Raw genomic sequence first — 24,995 nt, forward strand, 5'->3', positions numbered from 1 at the left:
TAAGCATTTTGTGACCTGGTCATAAAAAGAAACAAGGTTAGTCGTCCATCTCGGACAGTGAATAGTACTAGATATCCTAAAACCCAGCAGCTAGATGCATCTCCCATGATTGCCTTGCCTTAATTCCTAAATTAGAGATTGATTAAGCCTTGAAGCCTGAGGTTCCAAAATCACAAAATGTCCCAAATCACTTCCAGACGAGTTAGTGCTAGCAAACATTATTCTGGCTATTCTTACTAAAATCTGGACTTCAACAATGTCTTGTTGCAATGAGTTTCACAGTCTAATGAAGCTTTATTAATTTTTGCCTAGCATTTGAATCACAGGAGTGAGGATCTAATTTGGGGTTTATTCTCAACTCTTCCAGTAACTCCCTGCAGAAACTGTCGACAAGTCCCTTAAATTGTCTTCGTCCAGAGACGTTATGCATGTCACACAGGTGCTGCATCAACAGACTGACATCTTCAAAGTGTTTTGAGATTCTCATGGGAAAATGTATCGCATAGAGCAACCGTGCTGGTCAGAGACAAGAAGACATACAAAAAACTAGAACGCTTGGTTCCAAAATGATACCTTTTATGAGACCAACTGGGAAATCACAAGAAAACTGTCCTTTTCTGCAAGCTTTTGGGATCAAAGTCCCTTCGTCAGGCTCAGGGAAAAGTACAGATGGTACAAAATAGTTAGAAGTCCCCATGGGTAGGAAATAAACTTAATTTTTGCACAGAGGGAGCTGAAGGTGGAAGGCTGTCCCTTGGGGTCGATGAGAGTGTCTTTGTGAGCTGTGTGGAGTAGCTCTTTGATGTGTAGATCAGGTAGGATTCCTCCCCTGGAGGTGTCTGACAGCAGGCAGGGAGGTAGAAAATCTTTCTTGTTGTTCTGCAATGAAGTTTTAAATCCCAAATCGGCAAGAATTGACATCTTCCCCCTAGTTTTTTGTATCTTCTCGTCTCAGACTAACACGCTATTAAGTATACCCGTGAATAAAATCATTATTTTAACGTTATTAATGCAATTTCTTTCAGCCTCATCAAGAGAACAGGTTCTCTCCTCATATCTTAGTGCCTCCAGTCCAGACTGGAGCCTGGAAGAGCAGAAGCAAGGGGGGAAACCCCCCTCGTTCCTTTCCTTGCACACTACACTCGGAGTAGGATGGCGATAGGTTTGGAGATGTTTTATCGAGACCAGCTTGCCAAAGTCTGTTGGCAGTAGCTGTCTGAAAGCATCTATGGGACTCCTGGAAAAAGTGAAGGGGGTTAGAGGATTTCCACTCCTCCCGCCAAGTCCGAAAGCTTCTCTGACCCGTCTGTGCCCACAACCCAGGTTATTTTGGCTCGCAATCAGCGTGCGGACCCTCGCTCTGGGGCTGAGGGGCGGCTTGGTGACGGACTAGGGGTCCGTGCCTGGCTCTCCCTGAGACAGCCGGTGTCCGGACTCTGGCTCTGAGGGGCGGCATGGTGGCGGATGAGGGGTCCGTGCCCGGCTGTCTCTGAGGCAGCAGACAGTTGGACCACGCTCTGGCTCTGAGGGCAGCTTGATGGCAAACCCCGGGTCCATGTCTGGCTCTCCCTGAGACAGCTGGTGTCTGGACTCTGGCTCTAGATGGGGCGGCTTGATGGCGGACGAGGGGTCCACGCCTGCCTCTCGCTGAGGCAGCACACTTGAACTCCGGCTCCGAGGGGCGGCTTGGTGGCGGGCAAGGGGCTGGCGTCTGGACTCTGGCTTCACGAGATTGCAACTGGGGTGAAGTGAGGAAAGGTCTGAGGGTAACATGCTTTAAGGTGTGTGAGAGCAAGCTTATGCAAGATGCTGTGTGTGTGTGTGTGTGTATATTTTATATATATAATTTTTTTTAAAGATGTAACTTTCTCTCTCGATATAGAAATTTGTTTTTTTTTTTAAAAAAGCAGGTGTCTGGACTCTGACTGAGGGGCCAGCCTTTGCCAACCTGCCTGCTGGGGGCTTCCCAGCTGGGCACAAGGGCACAGCAGTGGAGATCCCCAGCTCGAGGCCCCGTGGGGTGGGGACGGTGCCAGGGGGAGGCCCGGCTGTTCCTGAGGGAGCGCGGGGGCCATGAGCTCATCCTTCAGTGGGGACCCCGCGGGGGGAGGGGCGCAGCCAACCGCCCCCAACCGTCCCAACCGCCCCGCCAGCTGCGGCTCGGGCCGCCATTGACGTCAGAGCGGGCGGCACGTGATGCGGCGGCAGCCAATCGGCGCCGCGAGCCGCGCTCCCCTCGCTCGCTCTCTCACACACTCACACACACTCACACACACGGGGGCACCGCGCTCCCCCCCCGCGCGCAGCGCAGCTCAGCTCAGCGCAGCGCAGCCCCGCCCGCCGCCTCCTCCCCCTCCTCCTCCCCGCGGCGGCGGCTGCCCCGCGATCGCCGCCGCCTTTTGTCTGCCGGTGCCGGGGCTCCCGCCTCCCGCCCCCTCAGCGCCGCCGGCGGAGCGCGGATGCGGCGCGGGCACGCGTGAGGCGGCGGAGACGCCGCGCGATGGATCTGGGCGGCGGCGGCGGCAGCGACCCCCGGCAGATCGAGGAGAGCAAGCCGCTGCTGGGGGAGATGTCGGCGGTGGACGGGCAGCGGCTGGGCGGCGCGGCGCCGTGCCGCCGGGCGCTGCTGCACTGCCACGGCATGCGCTACAAGCTGCTGCAGGAGGGCGACATCCAGGTGTGCGTCATCCGCCACCCGCGCACCTTCCTCAGCAAGATCCTCACCGCCAAGTTCCTCCGGCGCTGGGAGCCGCACCACCTGGCCCTGGCCGACGCCGGCCTCGCCTCGGCCACGGTAAGCGCCGCCAGGCGGGAGAGCAGGTGTGCGCACACGCGCCTCGCGCACGTCTGCACGCGCGGCGGGCGCGCGCGGATGCACATGCCTGCGCGTGCACCCGCCGATGCGTGTGCGCACGGGGGTGTACACGCGCACACGTGCGGCATGCACGCGCCCCAACGTAGGCACACACACGCACACATGCGTGCCCATAGACTCGCACATCTGCACATACACGGGCTGGTGTACGCACACGTACGCAGGCGTGCGCATCCACGCGCATAACCCATGCGTTGCACACGCGCCTTTGGTTAATTCACAAGGTGCAAATCTGCCCAGACTTTTTGGTTTTGTGGCCATCTACCAGCCTGTATGGAAACCAGCGCGGCTATTTGTCCAGACTTTTGTTGTTGTTGTTAGTCATGGGCCATTTTGGGGATTGTTGGAAAATATATTCAGAAACTTAGAAAAAGCCTCCAGATCTCTGGCACCAGGCTGGGCCCTGCCTAGATTAGAGGTGGTTTTTTTTTAATGGTAGCCTGAATGCTTACGTGTATGTAATACGTAGCTGGGCTCGTATATTGATTTCAGAAGCTTTCTGAAAGGGTTGAAATCTCGCTTGATTGAGAGAGATTCAGCCACAGGTCTACCTTTAATCTTTATTTAAATCCCATCAGTGGTTACCTACATTCATAATTTGCTCTATGATAATATGTGGGGAGCCTTTACTGAAGCATTTGTTTTGTTGAATTAAATTAAAACAAGTGCATTCAGTTATCGATAGGAAATGAATATGCTCCTGGTTTATTTTTTCCAATCTCTTTAATCATTGGGGGGGGGGCTGTGTGCGGCTCTGTGGGTGACTGGGCGCACCCCTGTTCTGTGTGTGTGGGTTAACCCTAATGTTAAAATCTTGGACTGGGATTTTGTTTTCTAATGGTACATAGTGTTTTTTTTCTTCCCTCTTTGTTTTAAAACTTCTTTGTAACTTTACAACGTTTTAAAAACAAATCTGGTTTTTACTCTTACAATGATATTTTTATGTTTTCGGGGAAAATGAGCGTCATGAAATTTGGAGAGGAAACAACTTGTTTCTGAAACTCAAATTTGCAAATGACAGTTGACGTGTTGGCAAAGTTCACATTGGGGAGGATACAGGTTGCTTTTAATTTTGAAACCAGATTCTTTCAGCAGAGACTGTGAATATATTGCTTCTTTCTAGGCCTCGGTTTGGGTGCTGAGTGTGGTGGTTGCATATCTTGTTCAGACCTTGACAATGTGATCACAAATGTTGTCTCTCTCTTTGAGGGTGGTACAGGACAGTCAGTTGTAAGTAAGCAAATTCATGATGTAAAAAGGCACATATATGATGTACACAATACACATCAGTATTCAAATATAATACAAATGTCATATGTACAATATCACTTGTATACACAGGTCTTACTGTACACTTGAATCAAATGGCATTTGGTATAGTACTATGGAACAATGACATGGAGCAGTTTTACATATATTTACAACCATATAAAACTTCATTGACTCTGGCATTTTACTGATGTATGAATTACTTATTTTCTCAATGGGACATTGAGAGATTAGGGCAGGTTCATTGGCTTCACTCTGGTCTCCCCAAAAGAAATTCAGACCATGAGACTGGATTAGCTTCTCTATGGTTTTCCATCAGTGGTACATTTAGATGGGCAAAATTAGGCTAGTGCTGTGTCTGGTAGATTTCCCATAATTTGTTATGGAAATAGAACAGGTGTGTGTGTCAGTGCAAACATCTCTTCTACACTGTATTTTGCCAGAAAAAGTATCCAAAGAAGATGCATGTGCAGGAAATACAGACTTCAGCCAGAGTATCTGCCTAAGTGCTTGATGTGGTTCTTTTTCATGTCTAATGAGCTGCCACCATGGTCGTCTTCTGTTCCACTGGGCTGTCTCCAAACGGCGTTAGTAACTCTTTTCACATGGCACTCCTGTAAAAGAAGGATCAGGGGGCAGTGAAGTATTAAAGGAGAACCTTCCCCCCCCCCCCCCCCCCCCCCCCCAAAAAAAAAAAAAAAAAGAGACATGAGTATATAATAAGTTCCTAGATTGTGTTAATAAGTTCACATTCTCTTTGCAGTTGCCATCATAAATACTTCTGAAAGTAGGGGGAGAAAAAAGTGCAATAGTGGTATTGGTAAGGAGATGCTTGCTTTATGTTTTTAATGTATGAAAGGAATACAGATACACCAGAGATTCACTTCTGTTTGTACAATAAAGGTCAAACTCTGCTTTCTGGCAAGGTTTAAACCCTTTATCAGACAACAAGCTAGTAGTTTTTTAAAATAATTTCCAGTTTGCTGTATGGTAGTGCTCTAATTAACGTGCAGTCTGCTCTCATTTCTGTCTCTGTGGGATGCATAAGTAACAGAAAGAGACTAAAGCCGTCGGTGCACCAGTGTCTCATGTTGCCGGTTTCATTGTTATCCATGTGAGCTCCATTTTGTTGAGCAGTAGGTTATTTTTTCCTTTGTGCTTGGTTTTGCACCTGTAATTATCATTTCTGAGTGCTAGATCATCAAGTGAATACAGTGTATTTAGAACTATGCCCTGCTTGCCTGATTTGTGCAGGTACTGTCTCTGATTTTAAAAAGGACTACACAGGGGAGCTAGTGGAGCAGAATATTGCCCAAATTCACTTACTTGTTGCTTAAATATTTGCTTGTTGTTCTGCCAGGGTTTAGAGAGAGAGATTTTTATTTTTTATATTTGGTTTTTAAGGAGTCATAAACGTGCAAATCAAACTGGTTTCAAAAGCGTTTAGAAATGGAAAACAGACTGACTTGGGTGCTAAAAACTGCGTATCCCAATTCCTGCATAGATAGTGAAATAGAAGTGGCTCAAATCTTCAGTTTCTGTGGAAGGTGAGTCAAGTGGACCCTCTGATAATGAGGCCACTTTTACAGGTGGAGCATTTCACTTTCAAGGTGCTTTACAAACATTAACTAATGAATCCTTGTGTCATTCCTGTGCAAATCCTGTAGCATGACAAGTTTTACAGCATTCTCTATAACAAGAGTAAAACTGAACAGGGAAATAACTTTACTACTTTTGCATTTGAAACAGCAAAAATTGTAGGGGCAGCCATAATATTAAACTTGGATATGGTGGGCCTGCAGATAAATGTTATGGATATATCTGTTAATTCTAGACATTTGCTGTCATCTTTGTTGTGACCTGCAACATGGATGTGAATAAAGGGCCACTCATTTTTAACTGACCCAGAACAGGTGTTGGGATTATTTTGTTTTTGGATTATCCAGCTGTTGTTTTTACCTCTGCCCAATACTCTTCCATACATAAATGTGAGTAAGAACCCAGAGCTAATTGTTTTGTTAAGAAAGGTGACTGCTTCCACTGTTTAATTAGACAACTGTAATTTTTGCCTCTGAGACGCAGCTTGCTTTAATAATGACAGACTAAAAAGTTGTTAAAAATCACATCTGCTACAAAAACTGCATAGCACATTTTTTAACACTGGAAAGAGTGACAGTTTCAATCAAAATAACCCTGCATAAAGGAAAATAGGAATGGCTTTGTGTTTCATTTGATGCTGAATTGTTAACATAGATACTCAGCTGAAGAAATGGAAACATGTTTTCTTCTACTACATAGAGCCTTCTACTGTAGGTGTTCAGAGTTTGTCTTTTCTGTACTTTATTTCCGTTGTTTGCTTCATTTTTCTTGTTTTGTTTCAGATCACTTGCTTTAAACAGCATAATTTCAGGAGTGCATGCACATCCTGTCTAGGCTGTCCTAACTGCTGCCATGCAAGGTTGTTTTGGTGTTCAGGAATACAGATTTGTAGCCATTTTTCCCCCCAGTTCTTTCAATGCCAAGTGTCACAATAGGATATGATGGTATTTTCATACTTCATTTGTCAGATAACAGCTTGCTTGTGGACGAATCTGATTCCCTCCCCATGGGGAGAATGATGTTTGTTTTATAAACATGGATCAAACTGTAAATGAGGGGACATTTACTAATGGTCTTTTTTTATTTTGAAATGGGGTCAGTCTGCGTAATTTAAATGGTTTATTTATTAGTGGCAATACTTGTAAAAATAAAATGAGAGATGATAAAATCGAAGAAAATATTCATGTTCTGATTTGTTAGGGAAAGGGACTTGATTATTTTCAGCACAAATGTAAAAAATGAAATTTCCAGTCCCTTTCCAGGGGCAGCCTTAACTGGACTTGTTTTTATCTTTTCTCTTCTCCAGTTTTGTCCCTGTTTCTTCCTTTTTTATTCTGTTTCTGATTCTGGTTTGAGTATGTTCTACCAGAGCTGGCACCTAGTGCAGAAGGTTTGAAATCATATGAGCACAAGTGGAAAATGTGAACAAAAGAAGAGGGTAAAATAAACAGATCATGGATGATCCTTGTAGAAAGATAAGGCATAATTGCCACCATGAAGTTACTTCCTATTATTCTTCAGGAGAGCGGCGTGGTGGGGGGGTGGATTTTTGCACACACTTAATTTTTAGTTTCATTTTTGCTGTCTGATTGGGGCTGGTTTTGTTCCATTATGACCGTATATAACTAGGAATAATCCTGAGGACAACCTGGAGCTCTTTGTATCACTTTTACATGCAAGAATTACCTATGGAGGCAGTACTTGGCTAGCAAAACATCTATTAAAACAAGGATTTAAAACAAATCCTACATACACTTGAGGAACTGGTGAATTGCATCCATGTCTTTTGCCTAGCTGCATGATAAGGCACAACTAAGATTAAAGTGAAGTAGATATTGGTGAGACTTCTTAAAATTTGGGCAGAGGAAGCAGAGATTGGGTTTCTTTTCAGTATTGGAAAATGCAACTATTGTGTTGCAAGATTTATTTAAATATTTTGTTCTGGTTTTCTTTTTTGTCTTAAAAACAGGGCAAAAATTATCATTAAGTAAGATTTTTTTTATTTGCTTCAGATCACGATCCCGTTAGGTTTAAAAAAAATTTTTTAAATGCCTGCTGTTTAAAATCAACTTTCCCTTGGAAAAACATATAGATCAAAGGGGAGCTATTATGCAAACGTAAAGATTTCATAACACCCTTAAAAATAGAACAAATTAGAGGATTTTTGAAACACAAACATTAGCAGTTCTCTGGTTTCTAACTAAAATAATAATAACAAAGTTTCCTAAATGAGAATCTGTTTTTGACATAAACAGTGTGGAGTCAACCAGTGTTGACTCCTTTTCATCCACCAGTAGTAGTTGGTCACCTGATATCCACGAGACTCTCTGAACGTGAGAAAACAACGCTGGATTTGGCCCTAGATTAGTCCAGACATACCATATAGAGGGACTTACTACAAAGAAACCACATAATTTCTTACTGCAACTTATTGTTCTCCTTTGGTAACACACCAATACATAGGTTCCATGTGTATCTATGGTTGTATGTTTTATCTGTCATGTAACATGCAAAAGCCCTTTGTCATCCATCATGATAACTTTATCAAGTGCACTAACAATTATTTAACTATGGAATTTGTGTATAACCCTTGGTAACTTTTAAGTCTGCAAATTTTGCCCCAAACATTACATTTTTGCTATACTGTTCAAGTTTTAGCTCTGTATTTCAACTAGAATTAAAACATGTATGCGCTAACCCCCCTCACCTCCCAGCCCCTCTGCTTCTGGCTGTTCTGTAAATGTCTTGATAAACGAGCCAGTTTTATTACTGTCTAAGCCCATAACTGCATTTACAGAAATGTCAATTTTAGGGGTGGGGCGGGGAGGTTTGCTAGGTTATTTATTTTTTTTATAATTGCTCCACTTTTATTATGCATTATTTTGGGGATAGTTTGCTCGGTCAAAAAGCCTGATGTATCCAAGCAATGTTGTAAATTACTATACTTTTGGTAAAATGACACCAGCAGGGTAAAAATCCATGTAATAGATTTTACTGTTTGTGTCGTGTGTGAGAGATGCTGTAAATTCCATTTTGTTTGATCCGTCTTATTTGACATTGGAAGGAAGATGCAGTGTTGGTCACCACATGACAGGACCCGTGAGGAATCCTCAAGTTGCCTCGTACTCTGTAAAAATCCGATTCTAGGGCATGCTGGGAATTGAAGTAATTTGTCAGCATCTCTCAGGATCAAGCCCTTGAGGAATTAAGAGATCATCATCATCTTTCTTTAGGAACGTTGTAGCTAGTGATGGAAAAAGCCTATTAGATCATTTAGTGCAAGCTATGGTCCCTTGGTAGAGTATATATTAAAAAGATATTATTGGGCAAAAGGCTAGCCTGTAAGAGCAAGGCATAGTGTTGGCATGATGATCTTCATGGGTTTACAGGCTGGACGAGTGAGAAGACACGGGCTGAAATCTTGGCCCTACTAATGTCATTAGCAAAAGGTCAATTGATTTTGCTGTGTCCAGACTTGCACTTGCTTTAGTGGAAGAAAAAGATACCCAATTGAATAAAACTGGGAGAGATTCTGGAAACCATATTTAACAGTTAAGTTCATCTATGTTTAATCTGTTTGTTGTTATGAAATCTTCAAATATGAGGTGAGGGTGCTATCTTTCATGTCTCTAAGCAAACCTCGGTTAGGACTATAGAAAGATTAAAATCTTACTTGGGGTAATAAGTTAGAAAGATGTACCATAACTGTTTTAAGTAATTGGACCCCTTAAGGATAATTAGACATGTGTAGAATAAACATAATGGTTGAGAAACCAGACTGTGGCTTGTTTGTTAATGTTGGAGCATTACCAGTTACGTCAGTTCTGTCCTGTGGATGTGCGTGATTATCTTTATAGCTCTGTAGTGTATAATTCTATATACATTTACACGTTTGTATATCTCTAGATGAGTGGTATGTAAACACATGCATGTTATATGCCTAGAACATGTGTGCACATGCTCACTCACAATAGACTCTTCAGGATTTGGCTGCTTGACACAAGACTTCAGAGTGTAGATACCAAGAAGGGAGGAATAGAATCCGTTTGAAAAGAACAGTTTGTACCTGAACACTTCTTGACCAGTAAAACTTTAACTCTAGCCTGGAGAGAATGGCGTGAAAACATGAACCCTAAAGTCTCAAAAACCTGATGTCAAATAAAAAAGGCTCCAGTTTTATTGGCTTCATAAACCATGAGTGTTTAGAATCAATCTAGGGGGTTTTTTTTGAGATCTGACTCATGACTCATACATGGTAGAGTTTCTGGCTGCCACAGTGCCTTGACTATTTTGCTGCCTTGACTAGTTTGTGTTCAGCATGGGTGTGCAGCTCGCAGGGCACTTCCCAGGATTTGGGGAGCTGCAGTAATTGATAATGGACCACACACAGCCTGGCTCAGATTGAGGGCCAGGTTGCTCATAACCTTCTCTTGCATTGCAGACCTAGGAAGGAAGACCAAGAAACCCTTGCCCCAGGGTTAATCCAAACAGCCTTCAGCCTTTGGCTCCAGCAGTGAGTGGTGCTGCCAGGAAAAATTGCATCCCTAAAGAGACAGGGAGAAGATGGGGTCCTGGCCCCTCTCATGACCCTCCCTACCCAAATAGGTACAGTAGAGCCAGCACCGAGGAGGTGCAGGTGCATTTTGGTGTAGTGGATTACATTTCATTACTCCAAGACCTTTGGGCCAAAGCTTAATAAGGGGAAGAGTCAAGTCCTGAGATTTTTTTGTTAGTGCTCCACCCAAAAAAACTAAGAATTTCGGGGCACAGAAAGCAAGATGGCTGAGCAATATCCCCCAGGGAGCCTTGTGTTTTTACTATATGATTGGGGACAGGGTGGGGAGGGGAGGGGAGGTGGCGGGGAAAGCAGAGCAAAGACATGAAGTTTGCACCAGCATTTGATTTGGTGAAATGGGATATGGGCTCTTCTTGAATGACTCTGGGTCACCCTGTTCATGGAGAATGACTGGAAAGGTCCTTGCCAGCAGCAGCCTCCTTACCCTTCTTTTTTCAGCCCCTTCTTGTTTTGCCCTCTCTTTGTTCTAGCTTGCATTTTTAGAAAGGGCACGCTACTAGTTGAAAATACACACTTGTGTTTGCCCTTGCATGCTTGCATAAAAATATATCCTGGATCTTTGCTACTCTGTCTAATGAACACCAGCAGTGTGGGTCTCAAAGATATAACTGTTCCCAAGCTTCTCGCAGCATAGGAAGGTGGTGTAGCCTGCTTCATTCTGTGCATGCAGCCTTCTTGTCTAATTAAGCTGGGGTCAGCGGGGTGAGGCAATGGCCCTGCTTCCTTTTTGTGGGATCCATCATTGCATTGAGGCCCAGTTGCAGTGTGCATGCAAATTGAAGTCTTGCTGGATTCTCTCCTTGTGGACTTGCACTAGTCCCAAGTAAATACGTCATTTACCTTTTCCTTATTAATACTTTTTGCTTATCAATCAGTGTGGACAGTGAATCTAGCCGAGGAAGAAGGGTGTTTGTACCCAAAAGTTTGCAAAGAATTTTTCAAACTATTTTAGTTGATCTAATAAAAGATATTGGATTTACCCAAAGAATCTTGTCTGCCAGTAAGATTTTTATTTTGTGCCATCCCCTAGAACTCTCATTTTGCCAGTTATTTTAGTGTTATCAGTGATCACAAGTGTTGCAGTATTTTAAAACCCTAGGTGCTGGAATCACAAGATCGCATGTAATTGTTTTTCCATTAAAATAAATAGGGAGTAGTTTCTAGTCCTCATGAGCATGGAGAAAAGCTGGAAAATGTGGGAGGCTCAAACTGGCAGGCATGTGAAGAGAGAACCCAATGTTAATTATTATAGTTTGAAACTTGTGACGTTTAATCCAATCTTGTGACTTTTTTGGGACCAGACTCGGGTTTCTTGAACATTTGGGGCTGACGGTAAGGGATTCTGTTGCTTGGTTTTCTAGCACTTGAGGGAAGGTTGAAAGTCCTAAAAACAAAACAAAATTGTATTTCTTTTGCAATGTTAAAAGCAAAACTTGAGACGGTTTTATAAACCCTAGTACACCCAGAAACAATGTTTACAAAGGTGTTACAGATGACTCGGTAAACATTGCCTGAAGGAAAATGAGACTAATAAACACCACTGATGATTGTATTTTAGAATACAGGAGTTTTTATTTTTCTCACACTTCAGTGGAATCAAAACTTGCAGAAAGACTACTTGAAATAAGAATTATTCTTTGTTCTGTAGCTGTAGAAGTGAAGTCAGTTGTACATGCCCATAAAGAATGTGAGTGTGCATGTGTGAATTTGACCTATGCATTTTATGCGATAGGTTTTCCAAACTTCAGCAGACAATCTCATTTGTAAAAACATTTTAAATTTGGATTTAGTTACTTTAATTGCACGCACACATCAGATAACTGAATGTGCAAATAGACTTTTGGTTCATTTTTTTTTTTCTCGCCCAATTTTTTGACCAGTGTGATTTCAGAAAGTAGTTTTTAAATCAAATGGAGCAGATTAATATTGACACCAAAGCAGGATGTTACTAGCACTATTCATATAGTAGTCTTTCCTTTCTTCCACCCTTCATTTTGTTTTAGAATGTAAGACTTCGGGGTCAGGAGGGGTGTGTGTGTGGGGGGGTACAGGGTAGATAAAAATCAACAATTTTTTAAAATTAAAAAATCAGAATATTTTAATTAGATTTTTTGATTGAATAATATTTATTTTTTTTGTTAAGATGCTTTTAAAAAATATACCTATATAAAGATAGTTTTAATTTAAGAAATGTTAAAGCTCAAAGATATCATCATGTAATGGGGATTATAACTTCTAATTATATATTGAGACAATATATTAATGTAACCTTTTTAGAAAAGTTTTATAAATAGGTCACAACAGGCCATGGACTGTATTAGGGGCCCAATTTTATGGGATTCCCAGAGGCTTCTCTGTAGATTAGTGAAGAGTAAAGAAAACCACTACCCAATGGGACTCAGTACTCAGTCTAAAAGATGCCATTAAGCTCTGAGTACTGAGCTTGTCTTTCTTTTCCAGTCTATGAATAAACAGGAAGAGAAAGGTGAAGACTGAGTTTGCTGCATAACCCACTATTTTAAGTTTCTCGTGTTGACCTGGCTGCAATAATCTATTTAATTAAAAAAAAAAAAACCCAACAAAAAACAACAGCAAAACCCCACGTTTTACATTTATAACTAAAATAGTTAAAAATTCAAAAATACATATGCTTGTTTTGTTAAAATAATTATTTTGTTGAAGAAAAATATCCAAAATACATAAGTTTGTTGTTTTAATTAAATAAAACAGTTTAAATGGCTGTTTGTTTTTGGTGATGATTGTTGTTGTCCACCTAATATAGCATGGCAGAAATATCCTTGTAGTGGATTAATGTAGTGAATTGGAGATAGTTCACCTCCCAGTGACCTCGCAAGTATCTGCTTCAATTAGGTTTGGTAAATAAAATAACCAAATCATAATTCAGTTTTCTGATGTAGCTGCAAAATTAATCTGAAAAAAATATCAAAATAAATCATTGCTTTAAAATGCATAGTGTGTACCTTCTAAAAATGAAACCTACATCTATCTCTGAGTTGAGTAATACGTATTCAGGTTATATTAAACAACAAGAATGTACTTTTTGTAGAAAACACTGATTTAAGTCGAGGCTTCCTGACCAGTGATTTAAATCATGTTTTAAATCTATTTGCTTTTAAATCAAATCCACCCTGGTGTGGTACCTTGTGCAGTGATTCTCCTTACCGCTGGGGCTTGCTTCTTCCATTGTGATAGTTAGACTATTTTGTCTTACCAGACCATCCTACATCTCTGCAAGCACCGGAATTGAGGCTAAATTTATAAATCACTTTGAACCGTCTCTGTATGAAACTGTCAATTTATACGAAGATGTGACAGCTTTTTAATGGGTTATTTCTGCAATACACTGAATGGAGTTGAGTGTTGTTTAATTAATACAAGATTTATGTTTTCTGTAAAATGTAGGAATAACAGCTTCTCCTTGGCTTTCTGTAAACACAAAAAGAAACATTATTTTGGTTGTTTCTTATAAAGAAAAGAGCCTGGTGAAAATGTTTTTTGATAATGCATAATTATTCCACGTTGTGCTTCAAATAGACACAGAAAGAAAAATCTTGCCTTCTAACATCATGGTTGTCTGAAGATCTGAGAGGGGCTTGTACATCTAGAAAGTATTGATAAGCCCTCTTTATAGATCAGTTTTTAGGTGCCTGTTTTGGGATTCCAGCAGCCTCATTTTCAGAAGAGCCATATGCATGCATGGTTCCAGTTGGATGCATCTCAAGTTGGACACCAGCATCAGTAGACTGTTTTGATAATATTGGCAAAAGTGCCTTGGCAGAAGGTTCACAGTAAATCAGTGGGAGCTCTGGGGCAGAATCCAGGCTTCTTGGCTCACAGGGCTTTGCTCTGTCCACTAGTTGAGATGGCTGCTTCTGACTCTGCTAGTTAATACTCCTCACGACCGTTGTAAATCTCATTTAGATCCAGTGAGGCTGTGCGCTGTATCTGATAGCAGATCTGGCCCATCATTCTGCACTTCTTAGCACTTTTTAATCTTTCTACAAAATGTAGAAAACAAAAAAAATCACTGTCAGGGAGCCAGGTGCTAATCGGTTTAAGGCTTTTCCTTTTTGTTGTGTGTGTTTTATAGTTTCTCTTTATAGACCATTCTGACAATGTACCAATTTGCTCTTGCTGTGGAGCTTGTCAGGATCAATTCCAAACCCAGATAATAGGGCTGTGTCCAGACGTGCAGGAGCATGCGTTTGCAGTGGCACAAATATTAGCGGCACAAATTTGTGCTGCTACTTTATGCCTTGGCACGCGGCACGTGTGCTTTGCTGAGAATGCATTGTCTTGCTTTGGCTCTTGCCCAGCTCCTCCTGGCTCCTGGTGTGCTGGAGCAGCAGGGGCACAAGTGGAGCGGTAGAGATGCTCTGGCCAGCAGCCAGAGCATCTCACTGGAGGAACAAGCCCCCATTTGTTCCGGCACATACTACTTTTTGCATGTTCTGCGCTGCTATTTTTCCCAGTGCTTTTTTGTTTTTTTGCTACCAGGAAAACCCAGTAGAAAATGTTGCCCCCACACTGCAAATTTGCAACAAGGGGCATATTTTAATGATCCATGTATGCAGTTTGTGGCACAACATGCCTGGATGTGGGGACGTGGCCTAAGTCGGTGACACTTTGACTACATTGGACCTTTTCTAAAGCTCACTTTTCAAGAGAGATCTTGCTTTGTTACAGAAACAGGGTCCTATGGCCCATCTTTGCAAAAGGATCAGAATTGTCTCCCTACATTTAATATACAAACACTAGGATAGAAGCTCCTTGGGAAGAATATCATGGAAGCCACAGAGCACTGCATTTTCTCCATGCTGCGGCATGAGCTTATAAGAAGGCAGGAAACCAACAACATAAGCTTGTGTGAACTCTGACATCTGAGAGCTGTGTCCTCAGCTGGTGGAAGCTCATGTGGGTTCATTGGCTTCCCAGTAGCTATGTGGTGTTCCCAGCTGAGGATAAACACCTTGGGGTGGGGTTGTTCTTGGCAGCATGGATATATTGTTATACACAGAGGTTTCTTTGCACTGGCTCGTGGAGTACCAGGGTAGGAAAGTTGGTGCTTCTGGCTCAGACTATTTGCATAGACATCTTGGCTCTGAGAGAGAAAAGAGAGAGAGAGAATGGTAACTGAATACAAAAAGGCCCAGTGAGCCCTAAGGGCTGCAGCTATTACCTTAACTTTAGTTTGGGAATAGGAGTTGAAAACTTCTAAACCCGGGTTGACAACTTTTAGAGGGGAAGTGAGGATTGTTACCAGTTGCAGTCTGCCCCTACGTAAGTTTAGTGACCTTTGTCTGTTACTCAGTAGTCAAATATCTTGAAGTTGTCTAGGCACTGCAAGGTGACTATGGGCAGTGAGATAACAGGCTTCCCAGAGAGGACTCCAGATGTTATGTACAGTAATCTCTGGTTAATTTGCCTGTGGGATAACTTGCCTCGGTTTTAATTTGCCCCAGTTTCTGTTCTCTGCCAGCACCTCCCCCGACTCTCTGGCCTTATAATTGTACTGGATAATTCACCATTATTTGAATTTCCTTTTTAGAGTGACAAATAAACTAGAGTTTACTGGATTTCCCTTTGTTTTCATGCACCTCGGTAGAAACCTGCAGGGTCACTGATGAAGCTGTTGGCTGAGGCAGAGGGGCCAGTGATATGATTACCTGCTTATACAAGGGAAAGCTTCCATCCTATTTTCCTGCTGGGTGGTGGCATTCCTTCATTTGGAGAAGCAGATGCCGTTTGCACATTAAAAAGGGATGAGTAGTGTTAGTTTGAGCTGTGTTATTTTTTTTCCAGTTTGTGTGGAAAATGAGGTACTGTGATGAAAGGTGCAAATAATTAATCATTTTATTGTTTCTGTTTTCCTCTGACTGTCCATGGCTCTGTCTCTCTTTTCAAGTTCTCTAATTTATCTTTCGCTACAACTGTGATGATTTGCAAGGGAAGTTTGGAGTTGAAATAAAGAGTTGCTTGGTTTCCAGAAATACAATACAGACTCTTCCTTTTCTCCCAGAAGAACAAATGGTTTGTGTGGAGTCCTGCACTGAAAGATCGTGTGTCTGGTTTGTAACCAAATAACGTGAACATTTAGAAAAATGTCAAACATCTGCTGGAAAAGAATTCTGCTGCTGAAGGTGAAAATACAGATGCAGCCGAAGAGTCTATAGTTTGACTGAAAACACATTTTGTAAGGTCAGAAACCGCCTCTTGGATGATTGTTTTACGCTTCACCAAACGTATGAATTAAAAAATCAGACACGGAAATGAAATCCATTGTACTTGCCTCCAGCTCTGTACTAGATGCTGACTTAATCCCTGAAGGTAAGGGGAGTGGTAGTGCTCAAAACTTTTTGCTTTTGGAGCCCAGCATTTATTTGCTAACTTGAATGGTGAGAGCACCTTCTTATTCTCACTTTTATCCACTGGAATATTGTTGGCATCTAAATGCTAACTACAGCCATTTTTTGTTGCTCTTTTTCTCTGGCATAGCTCAAAATGGTTTACAACAGATTAGACAGAACCCCTTTCTCATGTCCTTGCTAGTGCGGGACGTAAGGCTGGATCCTTTTCAGGTTAATGTGTTTAAGTTGCATGAAGCCAAGCAATGTGAGTGGGGTATGACTTAAGCTGTTCTGTAGTAGAGACGCAGACACAAGGGGAAAAAAACAAGTTCACCTGGCCAAATACAGCTTTACAAGACATGTTCTGTCTTGGTGTAAAGCAGTGTTGCTCCTCCATCACCTTGAATTAAGCTTATTTACCCCAATCATGTAAATGGGCTGTGAGTTAACCATTGGGTTAATATTTTCTTTAAATGGAAATGAATGTTGTTTGAATTGGTCTGCGGCATGCTCATGATTCAAGAGCCTTCCTCCTGGTCTTCAGACAAAGTTTTTTAAAAACTTAATCTACAGCATGGTGTAATTTACAGTTTTCTGGAGTGAGACAGTTTAGGTGGGGCCTGTGTCTTGGCTCTCAGCTTATTGTATTTCTGGTTAATGAATATTTGTTCTTGATTTATTTATTTGTGCTTAAATTTAGTAACTTACCCATATTTCTTACTGGCTGCAGATTTCTCATCATCAGGGGCGTTTTTCGCCCTCACTGTTTGGAGGCAAGATAGAGATGCAGTATTTTGCTATATTAATCTTTTTTTGGTAGGGGATTGGTTGTGGTTTTGTTTGGTTTGGTTTCTTTTTGGAGGATGCTTCTTTCTTTGCCTGTCAACTTCTATCTGCAAAGAAGTGGGGGAAATAAACAGCTCTGTGTAGTGTTCTGATCGTACAGTTCATACCCGCAGGTCTTGTGAGCTGCTGTCTTGAGACTCTCCTTAGTGATCTGCAACTCTAGTAGTGCTTAGATTTCACATTACTAGATTCTTTCTGCATTTGTAAGACAAACCTGTACAAACAGCGTTGTCTGTTACCAAACACTGTAAAGTTTTCCCATTTTGTTTCCTGTTTTCACAGCACATGCTTGTGAAAAGACCTTGCCATATTTGCACTGCAGCTAACGCTAGCATCAGTGTATTCAGGGTTAGCTACGGTGTGTTCCAGGACCCAGTGACCTGAGTTTCTTTTCAGGGTGTGCCATTACTCTTTGTGTATGGTAAGACTGACTTCAGAAAGAATTTGTGTGTGTAAAAGTGAAAGCACAGTTTTAATCGTGTAGTCAGGAGCTTGTGAATTAAGCCAGGCAGTAACCTAGTGATCTGTATGAGGCATAGGTTGGATATGTGCCCAGCGTGCAGATTAACATGCAAAGACTATAAAGATGTGGGGTGACAATCTTTATTTGGCCACATGGGGATGATCTCCATGAACCCATGTGGAATGGGAGCGGGAGTCTCCAAACAACCCCTTTGGACAGCATTGCATATGAACCACAGTACACAGGGATGAGGCCCCTGTGCTATTGTGAATAGATAGTTGATTATTCAGTTTTTAATCAGCATAATGTTTCATTTTGTGTTCTTCCCTAGACTGGCACAAGCAAGGTGATGCTTCTGTGGCTTGGTGCTGTAATTTGTATGATTTTTGGGCTGTTCTGTTTTGTGCTTAGATGTGCTCTTGCCCTCCTTTGGACAAATGTCTCCCATTACTAACATGACAGCAAGCAGGGGCTTTGTAGGCAGTTCATTAGAACCATATCATTTGATGTAAGCTTGCCAGAAGAACAGGATCCTTTTCCTCCATAAATAGAGAGCTACTGAATTTGGGGAGGCTGCCCCCTGATTTTCTGGTCCGAGCAGGCACCGTTTTTGCAGCAGTGTGTGGGCTGGGGGTCACGCCTCTAACTGGCTGAGGGGCCCTGGAACTCCCTCCTCTCCCCTGGAAATAGACAGATGGCCACCCATCAATCTCTAAGGAGGGGTGGGACTTCTGGCGCACCTTGGCCAGAGGTGTGGGGGGGGCCTGCCATGCTCTGCCACACACATCTCTTCCCACCTACCTCTGCCTTGTTCTTCAGGATGCCAGGGCTTTCTGCCCTTTTCTGTTTTTGCAGCACTCTTCCTTGCCCCCACCTCCGGCAGTTTTGTGCCTTTTCACAAGGACTGGCTGTATTTGTAGTTTTCTCAAAGCGTGAATTTGATAGGTCCCTATCCATAAGCACATAGTCCTGTGCTAAAGGGGAATCTTGATTAGCTGTTAGCAGTATGCAGTCTGTGATGCATAGCAGGGGAGGTAGGGGCCTAGGTATGTATGTATGCAGCTAGTATGGCTGCTATTACTATACAAACAGAAGACTTGAAACCTTCTCCCTTTCTAATGAATAACTGAAGCCAAAAACCAGTCCCCTCTTCTCCTTACCACTGCTCTAACTTTTCAGCAAGCCACCAGTAGCACAAATTATATTTAGCATTGGTTTTCTGAGCTTCCCACATCCTATTAGTGAAGTAAAATTATTTCTAAATGAAAATTGTAAATGGGTAAACTTAAATATAACCAAACACGTTCTAATAAAAAATATTTTTCTTCTGAACTTGAACAGCTTTGCAGTATAAGGGCTGGGGGCCGAGCAGAGCCCTGCTGCTTCAGTCTGCTCTGGCTGTATACAGTAGATTGCTAAAAGCCATAGAGTAGATATGGGTCAGCACCCTGATAGTCTTGTCACAAGCCAAAAATGCATGATGCCCTGTGGGCTCTGCTCATTTCCACATGATCCTGGTGGAAAGGGAAGCATGATTTACAAGGCAGAGGGTGCTTGGTCAGGGGGTGCCTGGTATTTAGAGAGCAGCCTCAGACTTCTTGTACATGAGAAACAAAGGAAAAGTTAGAGGTGTTTGTATTCTCCTGAGGAAAGCACTTACTTTTTATTTTTTGTTCTGGTTATGTTGCCACGCTGATATCCCAGCAAGTCACTGCAGAAGGAGTGGGCCCTATGCTGTCTTGAGGAATTTACTCTTGCATGGCAGCACAAAGTGACGGTATAGTTTAGGGATAACTTAGTTGCCCTTCCTAATCTGTAGCCTGTGTGTGTGTGCATGCATATGTGCAGGTGTTACAAGATATAGCGAGGAAGAAGAAAGTAATTGATTAGGGAAAAACTGTGTAATCCCATGACATTTTTAATTTGCCTTAGTTTTAGTCACCCACTAGGGAGGGAAGTAATGGCCTGCTTTGTGCCATGTGTGGGAGAAAGTCTTTCTTTCTCTTGAAGTCTGGGGCCAGACTTCTCGGGGAGCAAGATAACCCTGCTTAAAGTTCATGGTAACCATTTCAGCATTTCTTTCCAATGTAACTAACTTGGCCCAGGAGAGAGAAATCCATTTAGAACAGTTCTGACCTATCTGCCTGCAAGTGAGAACATGAGTCATTCTTCGGGATGTGGCAATGGGAAGAGGGACTATTGTGGTTGCTGGTAATTCCCTAAAAGTCTGCTTGGTGCAGTAATTGAAGGGGTTCATGAACTGCTTGATATCATACTGTCCATCTTCATCTCCAGAAAGTTGGATGTCCCCATTTATAGGGAAGCGAAGACACCTTTTATGCTGTTAAGATGGTATTTACTCTTCTCCACAAGGTATGGGATTGCCCAGTGCTTGCTCTGTATTAACCTGTTAGCTTGTAGCAGACCTCCCTTACACCCTCATGCCAGCTCTATCTGCAGAAGCAGCTGCATACAGACATACATTTGGAGTGTGCAGATGTGAGCTGTGCAGACAATGAGGGAGCCTGTTTATTGCCTATTTCTGTACTAAAGTGCAGCAGGAGGATGGAGGCTTCCTGTTTATAACCGATTGCCATCTGCGTGGATTACATTGGTCTCAGAATAAGTGGCATATCTATGCATCCATGAGACAGTGCAAGGCATAGGGAACTCTGCATGCAGCTGAAAATATAGCATGATGCTCCTCCATCTCTGTTTCAGGGGGGTAGTATATGTCTGGATAGACATGAGTCTGCAGATCATTATGTATCCTGAATTTATAAATAGGATGTTTTGGTGCATCCTATATGGAGCAGAGCTAATGCTTCAGCCCACCACATGATGTCAGTTGGATATGAGGATTCCCTACCCATCTGGAAATCAGGACCAGGTTGTCCCAAAATAGGCCTAGGACCAATGGTTGCTTGTGATTTTTGCTTTTCTAAATGTTCAGCGTTCTGACAATGTCGCCTCTTGCAGATCTGGATGGAACATGAGTGAGAAATGAGTCCTTTGGCATTTGCCGTAATTTATCAGTTGGCCTTTTAGGAGAGCTCCTCTGTCCCGAACCTCACAACTGGAACTTTTTATCTCCATGGCAGTTTTAGTACACCAGAAACGTTGCTCAGGAAAGTGTAATTTAACAGTAGGTTATTTAAAAAGATGTCCATGCATTATTGTGGATGTTGTTGTTTGGCTAGAAAACTTCTTACATATCATGGACTACATCTCAGTTAAATATCCATATAGAAAATGGGTCAAAAGCTGACTTTGTTATATGGTCTGTGCTCCATTCCATGACCAAACTGACCTTATCAGGACAAAGGGGATCCCTTCTTCTGTGAAAGCATACGTTATAACTAATCTACTCGGTCCCACAACTAATCCCCCATGGTTTCAGTTGCACAGTATCTCGGTGTGAAAATTGTATCCGTTCAAAGAAATTGCTTCACCTGGGGGTAAGCCAGTATCCACATCTCTTATTCTGGGGCAAGCTGGGTAACTTTTTTTTTTACATACCTCTTTTAATCTACTAGCAACTGAATTTCCCTTTGTCTTCCCATTCCCTTTGAAATGTGCCTTTGGGAACATTTCGCTCAGCCTGGCAGTGTCTCAGCACTCCAAATCCTGTGTGGAAAAAATGCATGAAGCAAATTAAACTAAATGACTTGTAAGTAAAAGATCGGGTCAAAACACTGTCAAGATGAACATCGTTGAGCTGATGGGTGCAGCGCATGTGTGATTGGAGAGCCTGAAAATGATCTCACTAGGAAAAAAACCCCTGACCATGGCAGGGGGCGTTGCTCTTGAGATTTATGATTTAAAAAATAAAATCTGGTCTCTGTCCATGTGTTTTATTATTGCCATTGTGAACAGAAGGAGGATTAGAAGAAGATTGTAGCCTGGTGCTAATTGTAGCAAAGTTTGGGTTAAGGCAAAGGCTAAAAATGGAGTTGGGGGGAGAGGGAATGAGAGTCAGCGGCTGAGAGCTGTTCTTCTGGCATCATTTGTGGCTTGGCCCAGTTGGCTCCTGGTGAGCCATTCCATTGGTTTTACTCACGGCATCTTTCTTTGTCGGGACTCATTCTGCATCCTCAGCAATTTAACGTCTGTGCCTCACCGGTAGAACAGTTCTACTTAAAATTAGTATATGTTGCAGCTGGCAGCCATTGAGTTGGGAAGTTGTAATGCATACAAGTGCAGTTTGGATTTTCCTTTAATGTAAATCAGCGATGGAAATGCTTTATTTTATCCAGAGTGGACTTGCTTTAATATGTGTATTTTTAAACAAATGTACTTAACTAAAGAAAACAACCCCAAACACCCAGTCTCTCCTCCCCCAACTGGGGTTGTGTTTTACCTTAAGGTCTGTCTCGATCCAAAATCCTACCGAATATAACACATGGGTTTTTTTGCCTCAGTCTGGCTTGCTGCTTTCAAATGATGGGGTATAGCCTTGATTTCTGGGGTAATAATTACCTGGGCTTTGCCTTCAGTTGGTGGTGTTTGTTTTTTAAATCAAGATAGCTATCTAAGTTAAAAATACAAAGAAATCATGAATGAAGGCAGGGGGGGATGGAATCTGATCTTAGTTCTGCCAGTGTTGATCAAGGATGTTACCACTAAAGCTAAGATAAGAACAACCAGAATGAGCCCCTGAGAGTGGAAGAATTTGGGATTTTAAAAAGAGGTACTTAGTTGGGAAAGGGCTGAAAGTAGTACTTTTCATCTAACTGCTGTTTGGAAAGTCAGTGCTACAAGTTTGTTCAAAAAATCATCTATTTGGATTTATTTTGGAAAGGAGGACTTTTTAGAGCCTGTTGTTCTTGTAAGCCAAGGTCACAATTATACTTTCAGACCCTTGTGTTTTTGGGACCTTGTCTGTGTGGGTTGTCTTTCACAGGGTAGAGGCTCTGATTCCTGTTTGGACCACATAGCACTTTCTCCCTTCCCTTGCCTGAGTTGAAAGCCCCCGCCATTTGAGTCTGACATAAATATCTGTTGTTTCCATAGAAAGTGTGCTGTTTCACAGAAGACTGGTGTTCTGGGCAATACATTGAAGAGATTCGTAGGTATAAGAGGAAGCGAAAACAGCCTCTGAAACAATGGGGAGGTTTAAAAAAACTGCTCTGCTTCTGCCAAGCTCTTTTTTTTTGGGTTGTCATAGAAATGTGCCAGTCTGTGTGTCTCTCAGATGAGCTCACTAAATGAATGGCTGTGCAGGATGAGTCTGGTTTCAATGAAGATGTTTGTACTTGAGGAGCACAGATGGTCTAAAACCACAACCCAGAATCTAAACACCCCTGAACTTCGTGGGGGAGGGGAAGAGGCAGGAGGTGAAATCTGAGTTTCATGACTTGTACAGCTCTGTCCTGCTTAGCTGCCCAAAACAAGAGTAAGGAAAGTGGGCCTTGTTCTTGGTAGGGGAAGGGAGGGAGATGCAAAATGGGGTGGGAAGATTTTCTTAAGTGGATTCCTTTGCAGTGATGGGGTTTATGCAATTTCAGTAACAGGTCATGCCAAGAGTGACCTGGCCTGTCTGTTCTTTCCCATAAGCAGCAGTCTGAGGGATGTCTCAAACCTTTTTCCTTCCTGACCTGTCTGTCTTAAACAAACCTCAGTAGCATATCTCATTTGCAAACGCTCTCTCTTGAGGTCAGATCTTCAGATTGTAGGGTAAAGCTTGGAAAGAAATGAACTCTTTTTACCTGCAGAGGTCCTGTGGTAGTTTCAGGACCTTGATCTTCACTTGCCCTTTACACTGCTGGAATTGGGGCGTAAATACCATCTAAGTCTAGGGGTATGCTTACTAGAAGGCAGTATACCCGTGAGTGGCCTGGAATGACGGCAATTTCAGGGAACATGGAAAACTAACAGATTAAAACATTCGTAGTCAGTGACAAATAGTGCCTTTCAAAATGAAACCACTGTCATCAGAGGTTTGCATTGTTGAGAAGCATGCACTTTAAAGACTTCCATGCAGGCCTGTTTTGAATATAACTAAGCCTCAACCTTGGCTACAGCATGAAACACAGCTGTTCAGGCTTTTCTCTTGATACTCATTGTTACATGTTATTCTGTCTTAAATGTACTGCTTGAACTTTTATTGGAAAGTGAGATTTGGGTGGAAGCTCTCTCCTACTTAATGAGAAGTATAGTTTAAGCAAAGATCAGTTGTTTTTAAGTTTTTTGCAAAGGCTATGAGAAGGCAAACCTTTTCTAATGCTCCTTCTCAGTGCTTTTCAAAGGCTAGAATTCCCTGTTAAGGACCTTACGATTTATTGCTCTGGGAATATCTGTAGTCCCTAATAATAATATCCTTTTTATCTACCTATCTTGCCTTATTGTTTTGTACTTCGACCGAATAGAAGATACGCAGATATAGACACCACAGGTATCATTGGGGATTGAACCTGGGACCTTCTGTGCTGTAACGCAGGCATCTGGTGCTTGGTTTACAGAATTTAATTACATATAAGTAGTAGGCCCTTTTCATCACTGGGGGTCATTCATAACACTGGAGGGGGAGACCTGATCACAAACACAAGCTGATATATTGCCTATGTACTTTTTTCAAAAGTGGATGCCAAAATATTTCTTCAGTATTAGCACAGCAACTTTGAGTTAAGAATTGATAGACGGATAAAATGATGCACAGAAAGAGAATACAAGCCTAGTCAAAGGTACAGAGAATTTGGGAGGCCTGATTTCCATTCCCAGCTCTCACCAAGGGGCAAGACTATGGAGATCTGGGTTAGTAGCTAGGAGCTTCTCAGTTCTTCCAGATGTGCCACTGACTCACTGTACGGACCTGAAAAGAGGCTTGATGGCTCTTTGTGGTTTCTCATTTGAAAGATGGTGTTGATATGCTTTCTTACTACAGATTAGATGCACTAATGTTTAATTAATTAAAGAGCCAGTATCAACTTGAAGTATTTAGACGGTTCAATTTAAAGTATAAAAAGCACCTTTTTACGTAGAGTACCCCATAGAACACCC

At 42.4% G+C, this 24,995-nt stretch overlaps 1 protein-coding gene across 4 annotated transcripts in view; it reads left to right on the top strand.

The window, feature by feature from the left end:
* Window positions 1-2,264: 2,264 nt before the first annotated feature.
* Window positions 2,265-24,995, top strand: part of CMIP (c-Maf inducing protein) — a 168,555-nt gene continuing 145,824 nt past the window's right edge. For 2 of the 4 annotated variants that reach the window (XM_059713898.1, XM_059713899.1), the window contains exon 1: window positions 2,266-2,794. In XM_059713898.1, coding sequence (XP_059569881.1) covers window positions 2,501-2,794 — 294 coding nt within the window. In that variant the 5' untranslated portion in view covers window positions 2,266-2,500. Of the gene's footprint in view, window positions 2,795-24,995 lie in introns of all 4 variants that reach the window. The other 2 variants (XM_019488221.2, XM_006273964.4) reach the window with 2 other exon arrangements.

Source organism: Alligator mississippiensis, chromosome 10 (genome assembly GCF_030867095.1).
Source record: "Alligator mississippiensis isolate rAllMis1 chromosome 10, rAllMis1, whole genome shotgun sequence".
Classification (NCBI taxonomy): domain Eukaryota; kingdom Metazoa; phylum Chordata; order Crocodylia; family Alligatoridae; genus Alligator; species Alligator mississippiensis.